Genomic DNA, 23144 nt, shown 5'->3' on the forward strand with positions numbered 1-23144 from the left:
CTTTTTACACATCTCTCTCTCTTTAAAAATCATTTCCTCTTCCTTCTCTCTACATTTCCTACACCAAACCACTTAGAACTCTTAATCACTTTTTACTCGTGTTAAGATGTGTGTTAACTATTTAAAAATATCATAATTAATTTCTCTCCGATATATATATTTTTCATCCAAGTGGAGAAAGTTATATATCATTTATTACTTTCTTAACATGTACATATTAATAAGACTAATATTTTATAAAAACAAAAAAACTGAAACTAAAACAATATTATATATACTCATTAAATAATTTATGTGATTTTTCATTGGGAGCATTCGTTTGCTACCTTTTGAGATGGTAACATTCAATGGAGTGAAATAGACATGAAATAGAGAGAACCATGATCATTTTATCACAGTAATTATTTAAGATGGTTTAATTGGTTTCTCAATTTCTCATTAATTTATTTGTTTTTATACTAGGTTGTATATCAGCTCATTAAATTATTTACTTTATCCCATCTTCCATATGTCATGTTTGAATTATCTTAACGGAACAAGTTATTTTATTAATTTTTAAATTTTTTACAAAAAATATGCAGAAAAGTAGAGAGAATGATGCGACAACTTATTAACTTTTTGATTTTTTGACAATAATGTTTACTCCCAAAACAAGGTTGGTCATTAAATTCAATAGGATAAATTAGGTTTGGTGGCCCCCTTTTTAAGTCATCTCGAGATGTTGTCCATTTTTTTTTTTAAAACAAATGCAATTCAAACATATATTTATTGATATCCAGTTATCTTAATCTTTTATACAAATATTCTACTTGACGAGTCCTAAAAATGAATTGTTCGAATTACCAAAATTATTCCCAAAATAGACCTACTAAACCCAACTATTCTCTCAAGTATGGACTTGAAAGAATCCAACCCTTTTTAAAAAGTCACTTTTGAACAATTTTCATCATCATTCTTTTTATCAAATTATTGTATTGTTGTTCCCAAAGAGGATTTTGGAAAATATATTTAGCATGAATTCAATAGGGACAAATACTCTTGCTTTTTAAGAATTACCTTCTTGCTTGTCCTTCCAACTATATGCAATTTTTTTATCTTATACATTGAACTAATTGAATCTTGTACATTTAAGCAATCAACCTCAACCTCAACCCAGTACTCTGAAGCTAATCTAAAGTCATTTCAATCAAATCATATATTTTCTTGAAATCAACCGTTCTCTTTTGGTTCAAGGTACAAAAGTTTGAAAAATTCTATCATATTTTCAAATTATGATATTTTGTAATATTTAATTATGATTTATTGTGATATTGATTATGACTTGATTATAATCTATTACAATATTATTTATGAGATTATTATTTTGCTTATGATCGAAGAAATATTTGATTATAATCTATTATAATGTTGGCTATAATTTGGTTATTGTTGATATTGTTTTGGTTATGACTCACGTGAAATTTTGTTATATTTATTTGGTTATGACCAAAAATAGTTTGATTATGATACAAAGTAATATCAACAATTCAAAATTTTATAACTTACATATACTACATTACCTTTTGAGAGTTTGATGGTTGAATGACCTCAATTTTTTTTTTTATTTGTTATATTGCGATGACAATTTATTGATGTAAATAATATGCAATATATGGAATGGAATGAAGGAAACTACTGTATAAAACAAAAAATAAAATTCAGTTATCTCAATCAATACTTTTTTTTTTTTTTTACGAGTAATCAATTATTCCAAACACATATTAATGTGTATTATTTGAACGTTATTTTTTAATCTAAGCTTATAAATGATTGATTGCCCAAAATTCACTTTTTTTTTTTTTTTTTTTTTGGGGGTCAAGATGGTATTGTAGGATGTTAAATTGTTAATAAATTTAAATTACAACTAAAGAGATCACCACTGCTCCATTAACCTGAACCCTTGATCTTCCTTTTACCACCATACCTTAAAATGTGACTACAAAACCACTAGGCCAAACCTAAAAGGCACTAGATAGATACATATGCTTAGGAGATGAAAAAAAACTTCTCAGCAGATTCGTATAATTATTAGCGTTATTAGTGTATGAAATGAATAATTATAGTATACTTCATTCATTCAGACTTCTTGTTATGTTAGCATGAAATGAATAATTATTAGTATATGAAATAATTCTGACTTCTTATTATGTTAGCTAAGATCGATCAAAACGAACCCTTCTTATTTTTCTCTATCGTCGTCTCTGCGAACCCTAGCTTTTCACTCTCTGTGCTTCGATCAAAACTTGCATTTCAAACTTTGAGCATGGCTTCCAGATCATCGGGTCGTAACAACTCTGCTTCGAAAGGGTTTGATTTCGCCACCACCGATGACTTTGTTTGCTCGTACGAGGACTACGGAAATCAGGATAATTATAATGGAAGGCACTCCGATTCCGTGATCGGATCCAATTCTGCTAAGGTATTGTTCTCATATGCTCACTATTTATTGGTTTGATTTCGAGTCGAAATTGTATTGTGTGATTGGTAGTTTAGGGTTTTTGGATTTTGATTTGGAATACTTGAGTTGTGTTTGAGAATTTTCCTTTGTTATGCTCTGCGCAAAACTTGCGTCTTCTCATTGTGTACTGATTGGAATTAGCGTGGTAGAAAGATCTTGTTGATTCCGTGTTGCCGTAATTGAATGTTGTGGTTTAGGAAAGCTTCAAGTTATTAAAACTGAAACTTGACCCTATACAGAGCTCTTCAATGTTGTGTGCGATGAAAAATGGCTTCTTGCCTGCTCAATTTCTGAGAACTTGGCAAACAAGTCTTCAGGTATAGACCAATCAAAAACATCAAAGTTTTCTTTGAGCCTTGTCTCATTTGTGCCCTTAGGAAGAACACTGTGACCCATTTCCAAAGCCCAACAAAGTGCAACTTGTGCAGGAGACTTGCTCAATTTCTCTGCAACCATATTGAGAATTGGATTCTTGAGAATGTCACTCTTTTGGTAACCTGGAGAACGCAATGGTGAATACCCCTGCATAAGAAAAACTCATCAGAAGAAGTCTTTTAAAAGTTAAACAGGCAACAAATTTGGACCACATTAAACGAAATCAATCCAAAATTTAGAGAGAGAAAAAAAAAAATTGACATAAGTATATTCAACACTAACAATAAACTTAAGATACTTTAGAGATGCATGCTCACTGATAGGTGAAGTCCTTTGGATTTACAGAATGCGTGAAGTTGTGGTTGTTGATCCCTTTTTCAAGCTGACAGGTTGGTTACAAAGAAATAACAAAATTCACTTGAGATATGAATAACCAAAATAATTTTAGAAAGAAGTGGTTTTTCCTGAGAATTTGTTTCAGTACATCTCACTCTATTACTTCATCCTATTTTGACACCAAACAATTTGTTCCTGAGAATTTGTTCCAATGCCTCCTGTACATATTCTGGTGCATGATCAGTACACCTGCAAATCATTGCAGTTCAAATTGAATAGCATGAACTGGTTAAAAGATCATATGGAGTTGCTAGGTGCGTGTTCAAATTTTGCATTAACATACAATTGGAATTCCAAATGATTTTTCATTGCTTTTACTTCTCTCTTAGACATTAAGGTTGAGAGACATGTTTGGGTTAAAGAAGATTCAGATGAAACCAGAGTTTGGAGGTGATCCACAAGTCTTTGCGCTGCACCACACCATCTTCAAACAGCTTCTTCAAAGCTGAACCAATCTACATAAGAGCAAATATGTAGATCATTACACGAGTAAAACATTTAAGTGGAAACCACTAAAATCCTGTCCATAAAATCAGCAAACAAGTATCTTAATTTCCAATTTGAGTATCATAAAATCAGAAAACAATCTGATCTCTGTCCAAAACAATCTGATATGATAAATAATACACAGAAATGCGATAATCAGCTTAAAACTTGTGGTAAATAGGCTTATATGTTTGTGGTTCAAAATTTGTTACTTTCTATAGTAACATGAAAAATATATGCTATAAGTTAACATTGTAGGAGTGGGATTGTGTACTGTAATTTGGTTAATGTTGCTTGCTTCTTAGATTACATAATAAGAAATCATTTTACATGTTCTGTGTGAAATGTACTAAGTGATTCAAGTACTATATATATTGTTAGCATGTGGATATTTCATGTCAAAGTACCTTTATGGTTCGTCTTTGCAGTCCGTGGTTAATATCAATAGACATGATCGTGTTCCACAAATGTAGGAATATCATTAGTTATCATCCTTGGTATGAGGTTGATTTCATACTACTATCTTAGGTTTGATGATAAACAATTGTTCATCTAACAAATTTGTACAGGGCAGTTTGATAATTTGGCTATGTATATTTTTATTTATTTGACAAATAATCAACCTGAACCCAATACTTTGAAGCTAATCTAAAATCTAATTGGAACCAAATCATATATTTTCTTGAAATCAACACTTCTCTTTTGGTTCAAGGTACAAAATTTTGAAAAATTCTATAATATTTTCAAATTATGATATTTAGTAGTATTTGTTTATAATCCACTATGATATTGATTATGACTTGATTATAATCTATTAGAATATTATTTATAACTTAATTATAATTGAAAAATTGCTTAAAATATCAAAAAAATTCAGTGAAAACAAAAAAAATAAAATAAAAAATAAAAAAATAATTTTTTTGAAAGGTAAATTTTGAAAAATAAAACCAAACAACCTGAATCCAAATTTTTTTTTTTTAAATTAAAAAATAAAAGCTAACAATTTCTAACAAATCCCTCGTTTAACTCAGAGGCAAGACAATCTTCTCCAATTCACAATCCATTTTTTTTTTTTTAAAAAAAAAAAAAAAAAAAAACTTCTTAGCACATTGGTATAATTATTAGTATATGAAATGAAACTTCATTCATTCAAACTTCTTGTTATGTTAGCTAAGATCGATCAAAACGAACCCCTTCTTATTTTTTCTCTATTGTCGTCTCTGCGAACCCTAGCTTTTCACTCTCTGTGCTTCGATCAAAGCTTGCATTTTCAAACTTTGAGCATGGCTTCCAGATCATCAGGTTGTAACAACTCTGCTTCAACAGGGTTTGATTTCGCCACCAACAGGATAATTATAATGGAAGGTACTCTGATTCCGTGATCGGATCCAATTCTGCTAAGGTATTGTTCTCATATGTTCATTATTTATTGGTTTGATTTCGAGTCGAAATTGTATTGTGTGATAGGTAGTTTAGGGTTTTTGGATTTTTGATTTGGAATACTCGAGTATTGTTTGAGAATTTTCCTTTGTTATGCTCTGCGCAAAACTTGCGTCTTTCATTGTGTACTGATTGGAATTAGCGTGGTAGAAAGATCTTGTTGATTCCGTGTTGCCGTAATTGAATGTTGTGGTTTAGGAAAGCTTCAAGTTGTTAAAACTGAAACTTGACCCTATACAGAGCTCTTCAATGTTGTGTGCGATAAAAAATGGCAACTTGCCTGCTCAATTTCTGAGAACTTGGCAAACAAGTCTTCAGGTATAGACCAGTCAAAATCATCTAAGTTTTCTTTGAGCCTCGTCTCATTTGTGCCCTTAGGAAGAACACTGTGACCCATTTCCAAAGCCCAACAAAGCGCAACTTGTGCAGGAGACTTGCTCAATTTCTCTGCAACCATATTGAGAATTGGATTCTTGAGAATGTCACTCTTTTGGTAACCTGGAGAGCCCAATGGTGAATAACCCTGCATAAGAAAAACTCATCAGAAGAAGTCTTTTAAAAATTAAACAGGCGACAAATTTGGACCACATTAAATGAAATCCATCCAAAATTTAGAGAAAAAAATAAAAATAAAATTTGACATAAGTATATTCAACACTAACAATAAACGTAAGATACATTAGATATGCATACTCACTGATAGGTGAAGTCCTTTGGATTTACAGAATGCGTGAAGTTGTGGTTGTTGATCCCTTCTTCAAGTTGACAGGCCAGTGGATCTTCAATAATTAATCAAGCAACCCCATTTAGTTACAAAGAAATAACAAAATTCACTTGAGATATGAATAACCAAAATGATTCTAGAAAGAACTGGTTGTTCCTGAGAATTTGTTTCAGTACATCTCACTCTATTACTTCATCCTAGTTTGACACCAAAGACTTTGTTCCTGAGAATTTGTTCCAATGCGTCCTGTACATATTCTGGTGCATGATCAGTACACCTGCAAATCATTGCAGTTCAAATTGAATAGCATGAACTGGTTAAAAGATCATATGGAGTTGCTAGGTGCGTGTTCAAATTTTGCATTAACATACAATTGGAATTCCAAATGATTTTTCATTGCTTTTACTTCTCTCTTAGACATTAAGGTTGAGAGACATGTTTGGGTTAAAGAAGATTCAGATGAAACCAGAGTTTGGAGGTGATCCACAAGTCTTTGCGCTGCACCACACCATCTTCAAACAGCTTCTTCAAAGCTGAACCAATCTACATAAGAGCAAATATGTAGATCATTACATGAGTAAAACATTTAAGTGGAAACCACTACAATCCTGTCCATAAAATCTGCAAACAAGTATCTTAATTTCCAAGTGGAGTATCATAAAATCAGAAAACAATCTGATCTCTGTCCAAAACAATCTGATATGATAAATAATATACATAAATGCAATAATCAGCTTAAAACTTGTGGTAAATAGTCTTATATGTTTGTGGTTCAAAATTTGTTACTTTCTATAGTAACATGAAAAATATATGCTATAAGTTGACATTGTAGGAGTGGGATTGTGTACTGTAATTTGGTTAATGTTGCTTGCTTAATAGATTACATAATAAGAAATCATTTTACATGTTCTGTGTGAAATGTACTAAGTGATTCAAGTACTATATATACTGTTAGCATGTGGGTATTTCATGTCAAAGTACCTTTATGGTTCGTCTTTGCAGTCCATGGTTTATATCAATAGACATGATCGTGTTCCACAGATGTAGGAATATCATTAGTTATCATCCTTGGTATGAGGTTGATTTCATACCACTATCTTAGGTTTGATGATAAAGCAATTGTTCATCTAACAATTTTGTACAGGACAGTTTGATAATTTGGCTATGTATATTTTTATTTATTGGACATCTGTTCATATGAAATATGTAGGTGGCGACTCTGTATCATTTTTGTATCATTTTTGTCCCATTTTTGGACCATGTATTGGTCTTTCCAGACTGCAACCTCTGGTGGCCTGCCGGCCATCCCTAGAGGTTGCCGGCCATCACTTCTGGTTTGCCGGCCACTAATGTGGCTTGCCAGCCACCAGTGATGGCCGGCCGGCCACCAGTGTTTTCTGCAGATATTTTATGCCAGCTGTGCCAGCTGTTTGCACAGATGCATGCATTTGTCCGCACGTGGAGGGCTGGATCTCCTTGTAGAAATTTCATGTTTTCTATATATATGGACCCCTTCTCTCTTGTTTAGAGGTTAGAAAATTTTAGACTAAAAAATTTTCCTCTATCTATAATTTTCTCTCTCTCTCTACAAATTCTCTACACTTTTTCCTACTTACAGTACACTCTTGCCTATACTTCATTAACCACATCCTCTCACCTTTGAGCTGAGGTTCCTTGAGACCTTCTTGAAGCTCTTGAAGTTGGTTTTGGCTTGAATTGTTGCTTAGAGTTACTCTTCTCTTCAAGAGGTATAATACTTGCTATATTAGCTTGCTTTGCATACTTGTCTTTCTATCTTTTTCCCACTGTTTTGGGCTGTTTTTGAGCTTAAAAAAGACTTTGTTTTTGTGGGCTGAAATTGGTGTTTTTGGCCATTTAAGGTTAGGGGGTGGTTTACTCCTCTTCATTCCTTGTTTATAAGGCCATTTCACCTTTGTTTCCCATTTTCAAACCATCTTTTTTTGGCCTTTAAACACTGATTTTCAGAGTATTTTCAGTGGTAAAAATCAGGTTTTGAAGTCCAAATTTCGAGGGGTTAGCCTCCCCTCCTTATGTCTTGTTTGCTCTATATGTTAGCTTATTTTTCTAGCTTGTTGTAGCTTTATTCCAGCATGTTTTAGGCTCTATTTTGAACTGTTTTAACTCTATTTTGGGTTGGTTATTGCATTTGAGTCTTATATTGCATAGTTGTAGTGTAATAGTCCTCACAAGCTCGGTGTTTTAGGCCTTTAGACACCACTTGTTTGAGTTGATTGCATGTTTTTGGTGCTTTTTGCGCTTAATTTCAGCACTAATCATCTCTGCAACCTCCCTCATTGCTTGGCTTTTAATTTTGCTTTGAAAGTGGTTTTAAGTCACTTGCTTGCCTAAGTGTGAAATTGAGGTTTCATACTTAATGGTTTAATCCCTTAGGGGGTCCATTACCAACGGTATGATACTTCTTTTATACCTAAAGCAACTTGTGTTTTGAACCCTCTTTCCATTAGAGGACTTTAATTCACCTTTGGACTTAATTTGATTAAAGGATGGTTGGTAAGCTAAAATCAGTAACTAAAACTCGGGACTAAAAGTGAGCAAATATAAGAATTTGGTTGTATTTTGATGTGTTCAATCGGACGTTAATTGAACACATAGAACTTGGACCATTTCATACTTGCTAGTGATGAAATGATTCAAGTCTCCAAGGTTACCTTCTTTCCTTGATCTTTCATGAAAGGGAGGAGGTTTGTATCTTGTTTTACATTTATTGGGCTTGCACCTCTTGAGTTACAAACCATCATGCGATGAAATTGCTTGAGTTGGTGGTTTGTGGCTTAAGTTCACAACTCTTTGGATTTGTTCATGAAAATGAGGGGTGAGTTGTGCAAACAATCCTTGAAAATACCATGTATATGTTCTGTTTGTCTTCTGTTGCAGCAAGATGAACCAGTGCATCAGTGGCCGATAGTCCACTTTCCATGGGCAGGTAGCCTGCAGACAAGGTTTTAAAAAGCGGCCGCAACCGTTGCGTAACGCCGTTACGTAACGATTGTGGTGGTTACCACCACTCGTTACGGCCGCTTTTGCAGTTTGATTGAGATTCACAGGTGTGTCAGCCGTAGCGGCTGCCGTAGCGGTCGTAAGGGTGCCGTAACAACCATAATGGCTTGTTACGCACCGTTACGTAATGGTTTTGAACTGCTTCTTTTGAAAACAACACACAAAAAAAGGCTAAAAATGGGGGAAGAGGGATAGAGAGAGAAGAGGGAAGATGGAGGAGCAAGAGATAGAGAGAAAATAGGGAAGATGAAGAACATGTTATTGATTTGTTGAAACTGTAAGACTTATGCTATTCTATTAAGATGCTATCACTCACATTTTGTTTGAAAATAATAATAATAATAAGTGTAGTCATTATCTATTTGGATTGATTAATATATATATATATTTAGGCTCTTATTTATTATTACTTTTGTCATTGTTTATCTTATATATAATAGTTAGTGATTGATTTTTTGTATAATATAAAGTCATTAATTATTAAAATAAAATATAAAAAATTCAGTTTATAGTGATTTAAAAAAATGAAATATATTGGATCTTACTTAAAAATTTACAAAAATTGATCAATATTTATTTTAAAACCCAATAAATATGATCATGAAAAAAAAAAAAACATATTGTTAGGTTTTTTTTCAAATTGTACGGAAAATAAAAAAATTCACGGTTTCGATTATCGCAACCGTTAAGCTACGGCCTTTATACCTTGCAACAGCAACCGCGCCGTCGCCACTGTTACGGTGACCGCAACCGCTTTTCAGAACCTTGCCGGCAGACCACCATCCATGGCCGGCAGGTGGCTGGCAATATTCACCAGTGGCCGGCTGGCCACTGATGTAAATCTTAGCAGAGTATTGGTAAGGTGGAGCAAAATTGTTCAGGAAGTGTTCAATTGTGCAAACAGAGGCTTTTGAGAGCAAAACGGAGGTCTTTTCGGGTGGAAACCGAGCATGCGCATGCACATCCTTCGTTTCTCGAGGCAGAGTAGCTAATTGGCTTAGTTTAGTTACTTAGTTTAATTATTAGTTGCAATTGTTTTGTAATTATTTAATTAGTTAGTTAGCTAATTAGTTTATTTGTTGTTGTAATAATTAGTTAATTAGTTTACCTAGTTATTCATTTTGGTTTGTAATAATTAGATTAATTAGCTTAAGCTAATTAGCTCAATTCATTCGAACTCTCTTTCGTGAGAGCAAAATGTTGTAATAAATGTGTGTGTTTTCCAACTCCACGTCTTTCTCCCTTTTATTTATCCGCTTTTGATGGTTAAATTAGGAGCATTATGTTTCAATTGGCATACCTTATGCGTGCATACATTCATCTCGTCTTGCATGCACCAAGGCTCGACGGATCACTCTAACTGCATTGTTGATTAAATACATTCTTTGAATACATGCTTAGACCGCATGTCTTGAATTGATCCATATGCAATATTAGTAGCTGAGCTTAGTAATTGCTTATTGCATGTGTTGCATTAGACATTTGGCATAGTTAGGAACATGCATTTTTCTAACTCTTTTGTTTTATCTTAGTTTGGAGTACTAGGTGAGTTTTTAGTGTTTTAGCATACTTGCATAAGTGTGAGTGATTGCCATGACTAGCATGCTTGCCATGAGGCTAAATGCTTACTTGTTAAACTGCTTAAGTGCTTGTGGATGAAGGCTTGTTGCTTGAATTGGAATAATTCAATAAATGTAAGTTTTAAGCCTACTTTGTTAAGTGGCAAATTCGCAAACTTTAAGTTCACTTGAGGTGGCAAAATCAAATCCTTTTCGTAAAACGAACATGAAATTGAGTTGTTCCAATTCGGGCAAACTAGTCTATACTTGCTTGTGCGCATCACATAGTAATGCTAGCCTAATAAACCGGAACAAGAGCATATAATGTTGATAAAAATCATATCATGATTAGTAGAGGCCGATTTCGGATCGCATCTTTTTTTCCAATCTGTTAAAAACATTCTGGTACGCCCGGTGTTCACACCACTCTTTCTCCTCTCGCGTGAGACGCATTAGGATTGCAAATCGGTTAAAAACATTCGGGTGCGCCCGGTGTTCACACCACCTCTCCTCCTATCGCGTGAGACGCGTTAGGATTGTTTGCATTGGTTAAAAACATTCGGGTGTGTTCGATGTGCACACCACCCTTTCCTCTTCACGCGTGCAATGCATTAGGATCTCGATTGAGACCTCGGGTGTGCCCGACGATTATGTCGCTCTTTGCCTATCCTGTGCGACGTGTACTTAAGCTTGCATAATTTTCTTACATCCTTTCTGCATAAAATGTGGTTTGGCTCGTGATTCCCACGCATGGCGGGTTTATTTACTTACTTCCTTACATAAATGGAATTGCTGTGCCTTATTTCAGTTTGTTTAACTGTGGCATTTTCTTTGTATTGCATTTGCATTCAAATGTTTCGTTGTACAGCCTCATTGCATGATCATAAGTTATGTTCTTGCATTTTGCATATCATTTGCATCAGAACTACACTGGTTTGATTTCTTGCAAAGGGATACGTAGGCAGCCTACAGGCGCAACCGTTTATTATTGTTTTAATTGTTTGTTCAAGTCTTACGACCTTGCCAAAATGGGTCTTCTCTGGGGAGCTTTGACATTCACTCACGTCATTTTATGATTTCGAGTTCTGTCAAAGGGGCAATTGTAGACACCCCAGTTTTGACGGTCCTTACGACTTGGATGTCTTTGTAGGTACACCCGATGATGAGTCTGTTTGCTCATCAAGCGCTCGAAGTCCTCAGCAGAATGCCATGACTTTGAGCTTCTCTCATCCTCTTATCTTTTTTGTCCTATTTTTGGATCATGCCTTGGTCTTTCCAGCCTGCAACCTCTAGTGGTCTGCTGGCCATCCCTAGAGGTTGCTGGCCATCACTTTTGGTTTGCCGGCCACTAGTGTTTTCTGCAGATATTTTATGCCAGTTGTGCTAACTGTTTGCACAGATGCATGCATTTGTCCACACATGGAGGGCTGGATCTCTTTGTAGAAATTTCATGTTTTCTATATATAGGGACCCCCTCTTTCTTGTTTAGAGGTTAGAAAATTTTAGACTCAAAATTTTTCCTCTCTATACAATTCTCTCTACAAATTCTCTACACTTTTGCCTACGTACACTATACTCTTGCCTATACTTCCTTAACCAAATCTTTTCACCTTTGAGCTGAGGTTCCTTGAGGCCTTCTTGGAACTCTTGAAGTTGGTTTTGGCTTGAATTGTTGCTTAGAGTTACTCTTCTCTTCAAGAGGTATATCCTTGCTTTATTAGCTTGCTTTGCATACTTGTTTTTCTATCTTTTTCCCACTGTTTTGGGCTGTTTTTGAGCTAAAAAAAAAACTCCGTTTTTGTGGGCTGAAATTGGTGTTTTTGGCCATTTAAGGTTAGGGGGTGGTTCACCCCTCTTCATTCCTTGTTTATAAGGCCATTTTACCTTTGTTTCTCATTTTCAAGCCATCTTTTTTTGGGCCTGTAAACACTGGTTTTCAAAGTATTTTCAGTGGTAAAAATCAGGTTTTGATGTCCAAATTTGGAGGGGTTAGTCTCTCCTCCTTGTGTCTTGTTTGCTTATCTAGTTAGCTCTATATGTTAGCTTATTTTTCTAGCTGCTTGTAGCTTTATTCCAGCATGTTTTAGTCTCTATTTTGAATTGTTTTAACTCTGTTTTGGGTTGATTATTGCATTTGAGTCTTATATTGCGTAGTTGTAGTGCAATAGTTCTCACAAGCTTAGTGTTTTAGGCCTTTAGACGCTACTTGTTTGAGTTGATTGCATGTTTTTGGTGCTTTTTGCACTTAATTTCAACACTAATCATCTCTGCAACCTCCCTCATTTATTGGCTTTTAATTTTGCTTTGAAAGTGGTTTTAAGTCACTTGCTTGCCTAAGTGTGAAATTGAGGTTTCATACTTAATGATTTAATTCCTTAGGGTGTTCATTACCAACAGTATGATACTTCTTTTATATCTAAAACAACTTGTGTTTTGAACCCTCTTTCCATTAGAGGACTTTAATTCACCTTTGGACTTAATTTGATTAAAGGATGGTTGGTAAGTTAAAATGAGTAAATAAAACTCGGGACTAAAAGTGAGCAAAGATAAGAATTTGGTTGTATTTTCATGTGTTCAATCGAACGTTAATTGAACACATAGAACTTGGACCATTTCATACTTGCTAGTGATGAAATGATTCAAGTCTCCAAGGTCACCTTCTTTCCTTGATCTTTCATGAAAAGGTGGAGGTTTGTGTCTTGTTTTACATTTATTGAGCTTGCACATCTTGAGTTACAAACCATCATGCGATGAAATTGCTTGAGTTGGTGGTTTGTGACTTTAGTTCATAACTTCTTGGATTTGTTCATGAAAAGGAGGGATGAGTTGTGCAAACAATCCTTAAAAATACCTTGGATATGGTTTGTGTTCTGTTGCAGCAAGATGAACCAATGCATCAGTGGTTGGCAGTCCACTTTCCATGGCCGGCAGGTGGCCGGCAATATTCACCAGTGGTCGATTGGCCACCGATGCAAATCTCAACAAAGTGTTGGTAAGGTGGAGCAAAGTTGTTCGGAAAGTGTTCAATTGTGCAAACAAAGGCTTTCGTGAGCAAAACAGAGGTCTTTTCGCGTGGAAACCGAGCATGCGTATGCGCATGCACATGCACATCCTTCGTTTCTCGAGGCAGAGTAGCTAATTGGCTTAGTTTAGTTAAGGCCTCATTTGGGAACAGGCTTTTTTAGTAACTCTTTGGGTTTTTGGCTAAAATATGATATAAAAAAACTAGTATGTTTGGGATTACTTTTTAGTTTTTTACTTAAACATGTGCAAAAAGTGGAGATAAAAGAGAATTTTTGACTTTTTGGTATATGTTGGCTTTTTTGTTTTTTAGTGACTTGTTGACTTTTTGGCTAAAACAGTCACTTCTTGAATTATTAGTTGCAATTGTTTTGTAATTATTTAATTAGTTAGTTAGCTAATTAGTTCATTTGCTGTGTAATAATTAGTTAATTAGTCTAATTAGTTATTCATTTTGGTTTGTAATAATCAGCTTAGCTTAATTAGCTTAGTTAGCTAGTTAGCTCAATTCATTCGGAGTCTCCTTCGTGAGAGCAAAATGTTGTAATAATGTGTATGTCTCCCAACCCCACGTCTTTCTTCATTTTATTTGTCCGCTTTTGATGGTTAAATTAGGAGCATCACATTTCAATTGGCATACCTTATGCTTGCATACATTCATCTTGTCTTGCATGCACTGAGGCTCGGCGGATCACTCTAATTGCATTGTTGATTAAATACATTCTTTGAATATGTGCTTAGAGCACATGTCTTGAATTGATCCATATGCCCTATTAGTAGTTGAGCCTAGTAATTGCATATCGCATGTGTTGCATTAGACATTTGGCATAGTTAGGAACATGCATTTTTCTAACTCTTTTGTTTTATCTTAGCTTCGAGTACTAGGTGAGTTTTTAGCGTTTTAGCATACTTGCATGAGTGTGAGTGGTTGCCATGACTAACATGCTTATCGTGAGGCTAAATGCTTACTTGTTAAATTGCTTGAGTGCCTGTGAATGAATGCTTGTTGCTTGAATTAGAATGATTCAATGAATGTACGTTTTAAGCCCACTTTGTTAAGTGGCAAATTCGCAAACTTTAAGCCCACTTGAGGTGGCAAAATCAAACGCTTTCCGTAAAACAGACATGAAATTGAGTTGTTCTAATTCGGGCAAACTAGTCTATACTTGCTTGTGCACATCACATAGTAATGCTAGCCTAATAAACCGGAACAAGAGTATATAATGTTGATAAAAATCATATCATGATTAGTAGAAAGCGGGGGTGCTGAATTCATGACCTTCTTCTCTCGTACTTAAGTTTCTAAGCCGAGACAATCTTGGTGATGATGGACACGTGACCTTTGGCACGAGTCATGGGTTTCTTAAATTTTTGCAAAATAAAATATTTAGGTGGTGACTCTGTATCTGGCAAAGCAGTTCAATTTTGGCATTTTTTTTATTCAAAAATCGATTTTTCAAAAGATTTGCCGGATTTGGACTCTTTGGTATTTATCAATCTCACATTGCACTTGTGAAATTAGATTCAGAACTATAGGAGTCCGAATTGTAGGGCTTCTTTTCAAACTTCCAAGGGGGGGGGGGGGAGGCGAGCTACACATAGTATGCCATAAATATATTAAAAATAACTTTCTACGACATGCAAAATTATGCCATGAAAAGTATAATGATTTATGGCATAAAAAAATGTCGTAAAAAATTTTCTACGACATACAAAATATGTCATTATTGTTTAATTTTTTACTTTCTACAATTTCACTTGCATGCCATAAATAACAATCAACTTTCCACGGCATGTCATATAACGACATTTGTGTGCATGTTGTGAAAGAGTTTTTACGACATGTATCGCAAGCTGTAAAAATTCAATTTTGTTGTAGTGTAAGATTGTTATTTTGATTATGACTGAAGAAATATTTGATTTTAATCCATTATAATGTTTGCTATAATTGGTTATTGTTGATATTATTTTGGTTATGACTCGTGTGGAATTTTGTTATATTTATTTGATTATGGCTAAAAATAGTTTGATTATGATACACTAATAATATGAACAACTCAAAATATTTTAACTTATGTATACTTCACCTTTTGAGAGTTTGTATTGTTGAAAGACCACAAATATTTTATTTTTATTTTTTATATTGCAATGACATTTTCTTGATATAAATAATATGCAACATATGGAATGGAATGAAGGCAACTACTATTTAAACAAACAAAATTCAATTATCTCAATCAATACAGTTTTTACGAGTATTCAGTTATCCTAAACACACATTAATGTGTACTATTTGGATGTTATTTTTTAATCTAATCTTATAAATGATCGATTGCCCAAAATCCTCTGTTTATAGTCTTTTTTTTAATTATTTTATTTATTTATTTTTTTTTACGAAGATTGTATTGTAGGATATTAAATTGTTAATAAAGTTAGATTACAACTAAAGAGGTCACCACTGCTCCATCAACTTGAACCATTGATCTTCCCTTCACCACCACACCTTAAAGTGTGACTACAAAACAAGTAGGTCAAACCCAAGTGTACTAGATAGATACATATGCTTAGGACATGAAATTATGAGTAATATTACAAGCCTACCCTTATTAATCTAGAAATTACTTAGAAATTAATCTCCACCAAACTTCACATGAATCTTATACCACTACAAGAAATTGCACTTTTGGCGACAACTTTTGGCGACGACGTCAATTTTTCATCGCTAAAAGTATATTTTTGGCGACACAGTGATCAATTTCGTTGGTAAAAGTATACCTTTACCGACGCAATTTGTTGCCATCGCTAAAAAGGCATAACATTATTTTAGCGCCAAATTTTTTGGTTGGCACCAAAATTTCAAAACTCTTATCTACGAGGCTTATGTTTTAGCAACACAATGAGCGTTGCTATTAGTGTGCTTACTTTTGGCGACGACAAGTTGGCGTGGGCAAAGAGTTAACCATTTAGCGACGATGACACTATTCGTCGGTAAAAGTTTTGCTAGTGGAATGATGTGACTTAGTGATTTGTGTTTTTGATTATAATTTTTGAAAGAGTTTTAAATATTTTAGTTACTGAATTGTAAAATTAAAATGATCATTGAATTAGATCACAAAATGAACCCATTGAGCCCAAACACACTCTTAAGTTGAGATGATTAATTTGAGATAATTTAAACTTTTTCAAAGAATATGGTTAGATTATCAATTTCAATATGTTTGTTTTTATTTTCAGAAACTAGTTTCAAAATTTTTTTTCCTAAAAAACTAAAAACAAATTGGGTGAAAAAAAAAATACTTATTATTTTTGTATATTTTTATCTTTTAGGTCATAAATACTTTTTAAAATTTTAAAAATATAATTTTCAACCACAACAATGGTGTCTCTCACCCCTGGCATCCTCTCCAAACTTCTCCGAAATCTCAGCAACACTGTCGCCGGAGGGTATCGACAAGAAAGTGGGTGTGAAAGGAGAGATTGAGGGTTCGGGAAAAGATGGGTTAGAGAGAGAGAGAGTCTGGCTTCTCTCTAGAAATTGCCTAAATTTCTAGGGTTTTCTCATTCAACATTTCGTTGATAATGGCTGATCTCACATCTAATTTACGCAATTTGGCTACGATGGTTGATGGGTTAGTGACTGAAGGTTCTCCTTCGCCTAAGGGGAGTTCGCACATCGTGAAAGATTTACTGTTGGAGAGGGATTTGTTAACATTGATGGATATCGTGAAGCGAAATGGGGGTAAAAATCAGTCTTCTGCCTCCGAGATCGTTTTGGGTATGAGCCCTAGGGCTTCGATTGGGGTTCAGTCCGAGGTCCCTACTCCTATTTCTTTTGTCGAAGCTATTGGTGGTCTCTGTTCCGAGATCCGAGGCCTTGCTCAGCAACAAAAGCTTTGTTTTGGGGGAGAAGTGGTGTCGAGCCTTGCCATTGTTCATTCGCAGGTATGGCTAAGGATTTATGGGTCAATTGCTTGGGCTGTTTGAAATGCCTGATCATTAGATTTTTCTTAACTAATTCATGCATTGAATCAATTTTACAGCACTGCTACAAATGTTGAGATTGAGTTGCCTGTTCCAGCCGATGCTACCAACCCAAATGTTCAGACATCATTGGGATCTGCCTCATATGCACGAGAAAAGGATGCTTTGATCTGGAAAATTAATCTTTTCCTGGTGGTAAGGCGAGAGTTTACCTCAATTTTTCTGTGTATTGTTTGCTAGTAATTTCTTGTTCATGGCTATTGGTTATGTGGGGCTACAGTATCTTTTCCACTTGCAATTTTGACATGGGATTTTGACACTCTTTGCAAATTCAATTTAGGAATATATGCTTAGAGCGGAGTATACTCTTCCCAGTATAACATCTGAAGACGCAGCTCCTGAGAGAAAAGCTCCTATACGTGTGAAGGTTGAGATACCATATTTTGCTGTTTCAGAAATCCAGGTTTCCCCTCTCAAATACAAATTTTTTTTATTTTAATTTTTTATTGAATAGAAAATTCAGATATTGTTGCATTTATATCTGCAATGCTTCATTCTTTCTGTGTCTGCTGTGTTTGCATCCTTTTTTTCATTTTTTTTAATCTATCTAGACAAAGGTGGAATGGATAAAACCAAACCTTGCGTTCCAATCAGGAATGATAAACCAAAACCAAACCAAACTTTGTGTTCCAATCAGGTGGGAGGATTCATACTTGATGTGGTTGAACACTCGAATCTGATGCAGGATATCACTCCCTGTTACGTGCATGTAGCCATGCACCTACCATTACTGCTCTGCTCTCCTTGATCAAATCAACAAATATAAAAATAAATAAATAATAATAAAAAAAAAGGTTTGGTTGTTGGACTGAGAATACTATTTCACTCACTTCCCAGGATTGCAGGATACATAAATCTGCATTTTGTATGACTCTTTTTTGGGTTTCATTATGCCCTGAAATGCTTGTCCTCCCAACAGAGGTCATGAATGACTGTGAACGACTGCTCCCCTGTAACTACCTATTCCAATATTACTTCCTTTTGACTCTGCATTAAAAGGGCCAACCTGCTTTTTAAATTCACAGATGTGGATACAAAAAAAGGCCAAACTACTCTCTGTCTGTCTCAGCCATTTTGGCACTGTAATTTGTCATTAGCCATTGACAGAAGCTGTGCTTGTTGAAGTGGTATTCCTGCTCCTGCTCCTGCACTGTATTTCCTTTTAGAATAGAATAGCCTGTTGAACTTCTTGGAGATGTGGTTTTCCACAGATGTTAGTGATTGAGCATGATTGAACCTATGTATTATAATTATTCTGATTCTTGCTTGCTGCTTTCTGCTGCTGGGATGTGAAACTTCTAAACCTTAAGCGAAGGGGTTGATGCCTACTTGCCCTAGTTCTGGTCTTGTTCTTGTTCCGAGGAGTGAACACTGCCACTGGTTTTTTAACTTTGAAATTTATTTTATTTTATTCAAGTTGGTTGGGGAAACTGCTTTGGTGACTTTTCATGATGATGCATTCCTGCTGTTTGGTTCTTCTGGATGCTCAGTTTGGTTCTGAACGTAACGTAACAACCATAATAAAATAATATCCTTTATTTATGTAAATGTTGTGTTTTGTAGATTCGTTACCTAAAGATTATTGAGAAAAGCGGCTACCAGGCTCTTCCATGTGTGAGATACATAACCATGGCCGGCGAGTATGAACTAAGACTCATGTGAAAATCCACTTCCACCTGTTGGTGTTCTCAATCTCTACAAACTCGCATGATTTTGCACTTTCGTGGGCAAAATGAGCCTATAGGAGAGTTAAATTGCCCCTATCCAGACAAATAGCTAATTGAGCAAATTCTTGTGCTTCCGTTTTCTTTGTTGAAGTCATTGTTGATTATCAACCAGAGGTTTGTAGAAGTTGATGTTTACTAGCAAAGTTTATTCAGACACTTGTGAAAATCAAGTTAACTTTTGTGAATTAAAGTTTGTTTGTTTGTGATATTTTTTTGAACTCGTCCGCTTTTTATGTTTTTATTATTAATTCAAAAAACCGAAGGTATATGCATCAGCACAAGATGATTGTCATGGTAACTTATGTATGATAGAAAAGCCTTGTTCTTATGATGTCAGAGCTTCATGTGTTCAGTTACATGATCATCTGAAGTCCACTTGCATTACAACCTAAACTGATTGATGTGCTCTTTGACATCAAGGCATTAATCTTTCCTTTGGCAGGTATGCATCTTTTGGACCTGAATATGCCTACCCACAGGTCAGTAAATTCAAATCTCAACTGCTAATGGGTATTTTGGTACCCCAGTTGGTTCTGGAAAGGAATATGTGCACAATCATGGTGTGTTCTGTCTATTTTTTCAGGGTGTCTACAATCCGCACATGGGTCAGCATTACCTTCAAATATATGGCGTACCAAGCACAGTTAACACAAATATTGTCCCATATGGACAAATGGGTCATCCTCTCTCTGGCAACCATGGGTATCCAACCATTCAGGGCTATGTGACACCAGGTCGTCATGTTCTGCAATATGGGGGACCCCTTGTCAGTGGAGTAACTACAGACACTATTGCCACAATTCAAGCACAATACCTTGCAGGTAACTCTCTCTCTCTCTCTCTCTGCTTTGAGCTGGGAAATGAGTGTGAAAATGATGCATACCAGATTTGGCATATAGCCAAAAAAATTATCAACCTGGAGTTGCTACTGCAATTTTGTTAACAATACATATTTGCATATGTGCATACGCCTAAGTGTATAAATGTCCATCCATGTTACACACAGACATGCAATTCTAGAAGCATTACAGTTTTGATTGTCAATACAATGATAATTAAGTAGAGACCAATTCATTCTTGCACAAATCCAGGATCATGTGAGATGTTTAGGATCAATAAAGATGTGTGATTATGGCTGAACCGAAGGTAGCTTGATGAGGCAACCTTCTGGCTGCTGTATGGTTGTTTTGGGCCTTCTGGCTGCTGTATGGCTGATCTAGCAAGTTTCTTTCTTCTTTTTCTTCTTGGAAGCTTCCAACCAACCATACAACTTTTGGTTAATACCTTCCTATATGATGTTTAGCTCCTGGCAGGAGCTATTGCTGAACAAAAGGGGTTAAAAAAAAAAAGAAAAAAAAGAAAAAGAAAATGTTATTTCAAATCTGCCTCCTTAGAAGAACATATTGATGAAGAAGATATTCTCTAAGCAATACTATATCCTATAATAAGGTTATTTATGTGATGGTTGGCACTGCTTTAAGGGTGAAGTTTTAGGAATTGTTGGTTTGATTATGCTCCTCAAAGTTGTTACTCTGACCTTGTAAGGATTGGTTAGGACAGAGATGTTAGTGGCTAATATTGTCAGTATTAGTAAAGTGATTGTTCTCTTGTCAGTATTGGAGCGTGAGGATTTGTTTGAATATTTGCGTCCCCAATAGCCAATATGAACAGCAATGCCTTTCATCTTGGCTAATTGTATTCTTCAGTATCTTGAATTAGATGTCTACTAAGCGAAGTTATCTCCCAACAGCAAAAAAAATAAAAATAATAATAATAATCTAAGAACTAATTTGATCGCTGTTTTTTTTTTTAGTATCCTGAACTATAGGCATCTGCAATGCTTGCTTTATGTTGATTTATGATTATTGATGCAGATTTTTGGTAAGATTTCTCTCCCTCCCTCCATCTCTTTGTGTTTGTGTGTGTAACAGAAAATGACATCTAATTTCAATTGGTTTCCAGTGATGCAAATCATTTGATTGAAAACAAAAGTGAACTACCTTGGCAGAATTGAAACTGCAACCAGTTGTAAGGTCCCCGCGAAAATGCGAAAATGCCCATAATTTTCTTCTAGTAAAACATATTTTAAAAATTTTGATCGAAAGTAACAATTAATAGAGAACATATGTATAACCAACCCAATACCATATTTTAAAAATGTTGTTCCTGTTTTCTCTCTATCATTCTTCCCCATGTGAGGTGGAACAAAGAAACCTTCCTTATTCTATGATTGCCAACCTAACCCCTCATTCTTTGTTGCAGGGATAACCAATACCACCGGCAAGCGCTACAATTATAACAATCCCAATACCATCTGCAAGGATAGAGATCAATATCTCAACTTTGACACTGTTCATCCCACTCAAGCAGCCAACTATGTTTTTTTGTTGAATTGTTTCGGTGGAACACTTTGCAGTCCGCTCAATATCAGGACTCTTGTTGGAGCTTAACTCAGCTGACTTTTATGTTGCGTTTTCATTATATGCATGGATATACTTTTAAGGGGCCGGTTTCCTGTATTTTCCAAAGTTTAGGATTCCACGTACTAATTAATGCCTCTTACTCCAGTTGTTTCTATTATGTAATGGCCTCCTTTTTTTTCTTCCCTTCTTTTAATGAAATGAAAGTGGGTTTTGCTTGCTTTACTTTGCATATGCGTTTTGTGCATTGATTTACGTTCATGTCTTGTTTTCATGCTACCACTATCGTTAGATTTTTATTTCTAAGGCCTCGTTTGGGAACGGGCTAATTTAGTAATTTTTTAGCTATTTGGCTAAAATATGAATTAAAAAAAACTAGTATGTTTGGGATGATTTTTTAATTTTTTACGAAAAGATGTGCAAAAAATAGAGAAAAAAAAATATTTGGCTTTTTGGTATGGGTTGTTAGCTTTTTGGCTAATTTAGTAATTTTTTGACTTTTTAGTTAGAAATGAGAATTCCCAAACAAGGCGTAAATGCGAAGGATTATAAGCCAGGTTTGCATTTGACCATTATGATTACTAAAATTTGCTAACCACTATTATGATTACGTTCATGTCCTGTTTTCATGCTAGCACTGTAAAGCGAGCAAAATTCTATACACATTGTACGAATTGTGGTTTTAGTTTCACTTAGAAAAACTAAAAAAATAAAAACTTGACATACTTCCTTTACATAATTTGTTCCATTAAAAAAAACGAAAATTTAAAATTTTTTGAATAAAAAAATTAAAATAAATGAAACACTCATAATTTTTATATAATTATTTTTTGTCAAAAAAATATTGTTTTAATAAAAAATTGGAATAAATTACAAATACATTCTTGAGATTTGCTTAAAATATGATTTGTCTCCTGAGGCTTTGAAAATTGCATCCACCCCTTGAAGTTTTTAATTTTATAACAAATGACCTACTTTTTTAATAAATCATTAAATCAATTAATAGTTTTTGATAATACTAGATCATTTATTTTAATTAATAATTTAAATAATTTTATCATTGCATAGGAGAATAGTTATGTATTTTATTTTTTCAGGTAATTCTATTAAATAAAAAAATTCTGACAATGAGACATTTGTAATTTTTCATATTATAGGGACAATCTATATTTCAAGCAAATGCAAAGGGAGTATTTGTAATTTACCCTAAAAATTGAGGTTACCATTTTTTGACATAACACAAAAACACTGTTTAAATTGGACACAAAATTAAAGGGTTAGAGTTAATTATCTTCCAACATGACAGCAAATATGGCATAAGTAGGTAACGTAAACATTAAATATATTGGATTTGTGTTGAACTCATGTAAACACAAAATTAACACAAAGAACTCATTTAATCAAGAAATATTTACAAAT

The 23144-nt window shown here is 34.5% G+C and overlaps 1 protein-coding gene across 22 annotated transcripts; it reads left to right on the forward strand.

Moving 5' to 3' along the window:
- The first annotated feature begins 1917 nt into the window (after positions 1 to 1917).
- On the forward strand, positions 1918 to 21950 carry LOC114281165 (uncharacterized). 22 transcript variants are annotated; one of them, XM_082894103.1, is made up of 9 exons: positions 1934 to 2458; positions 4988 to 5156; positions 16865 to 17479; positions 17578 to 17713; positions 17859 to 17981; positions 19142 to 19419; positions 19748 to 19784; positions 19889 to 20126; positions 21568 to 21950. In XM_082894103.1, the coding sequence occupies exons 8-9, from the start codon at positions 19907 to 19909 to the stop codon at positions 21753 to 21755; spliced, it is 408 nt and encodes a 135-aa protein (XP_082750229.1). In that variant the 5' UTR covers positions 1934 to 2458; positions 4988 to 5156; positions 16865 to 17479; positions 17578 to 17713; positions 17859 to 17981; positions 19142 to 19419; positions 19748 to 19784; positions 19889 to 19906; the 3' UTR covers positions 21756 to 21950. The 22 variants fall into 22 exon arrangements, with proteins under 22 accessions (XP_082750225.1, XP_082750229.1, XP_082750234.1 ...); XM_082894108.1 differs by having other exon boundaries at positions 17172 to 17479; positions 17578 to 17718; XM_082894091.1 differs by having other exon boundaries at positions 1957 to 2458; positions 5081 to 5156; positions 17578 to 17718.
- The last annotated feature ends 1194 nt before the right edge of the window (positions 21951 to 23144 follow it).

This window comes from Camellia sinensis, chromosome 11 (genome assembly GCF_055761805.1).
Source record: "Camellia sinensis isolate YWXY chromosome 11, ASM5576180v1, whole genome shotgun sequence".
NCBI classification, from domain to species: Eukaryota; Viridiplantae; Streptophyta; class Magnoliopsida; order Ericales; family Theaceae; genus Camellia; species Camellia sinensis.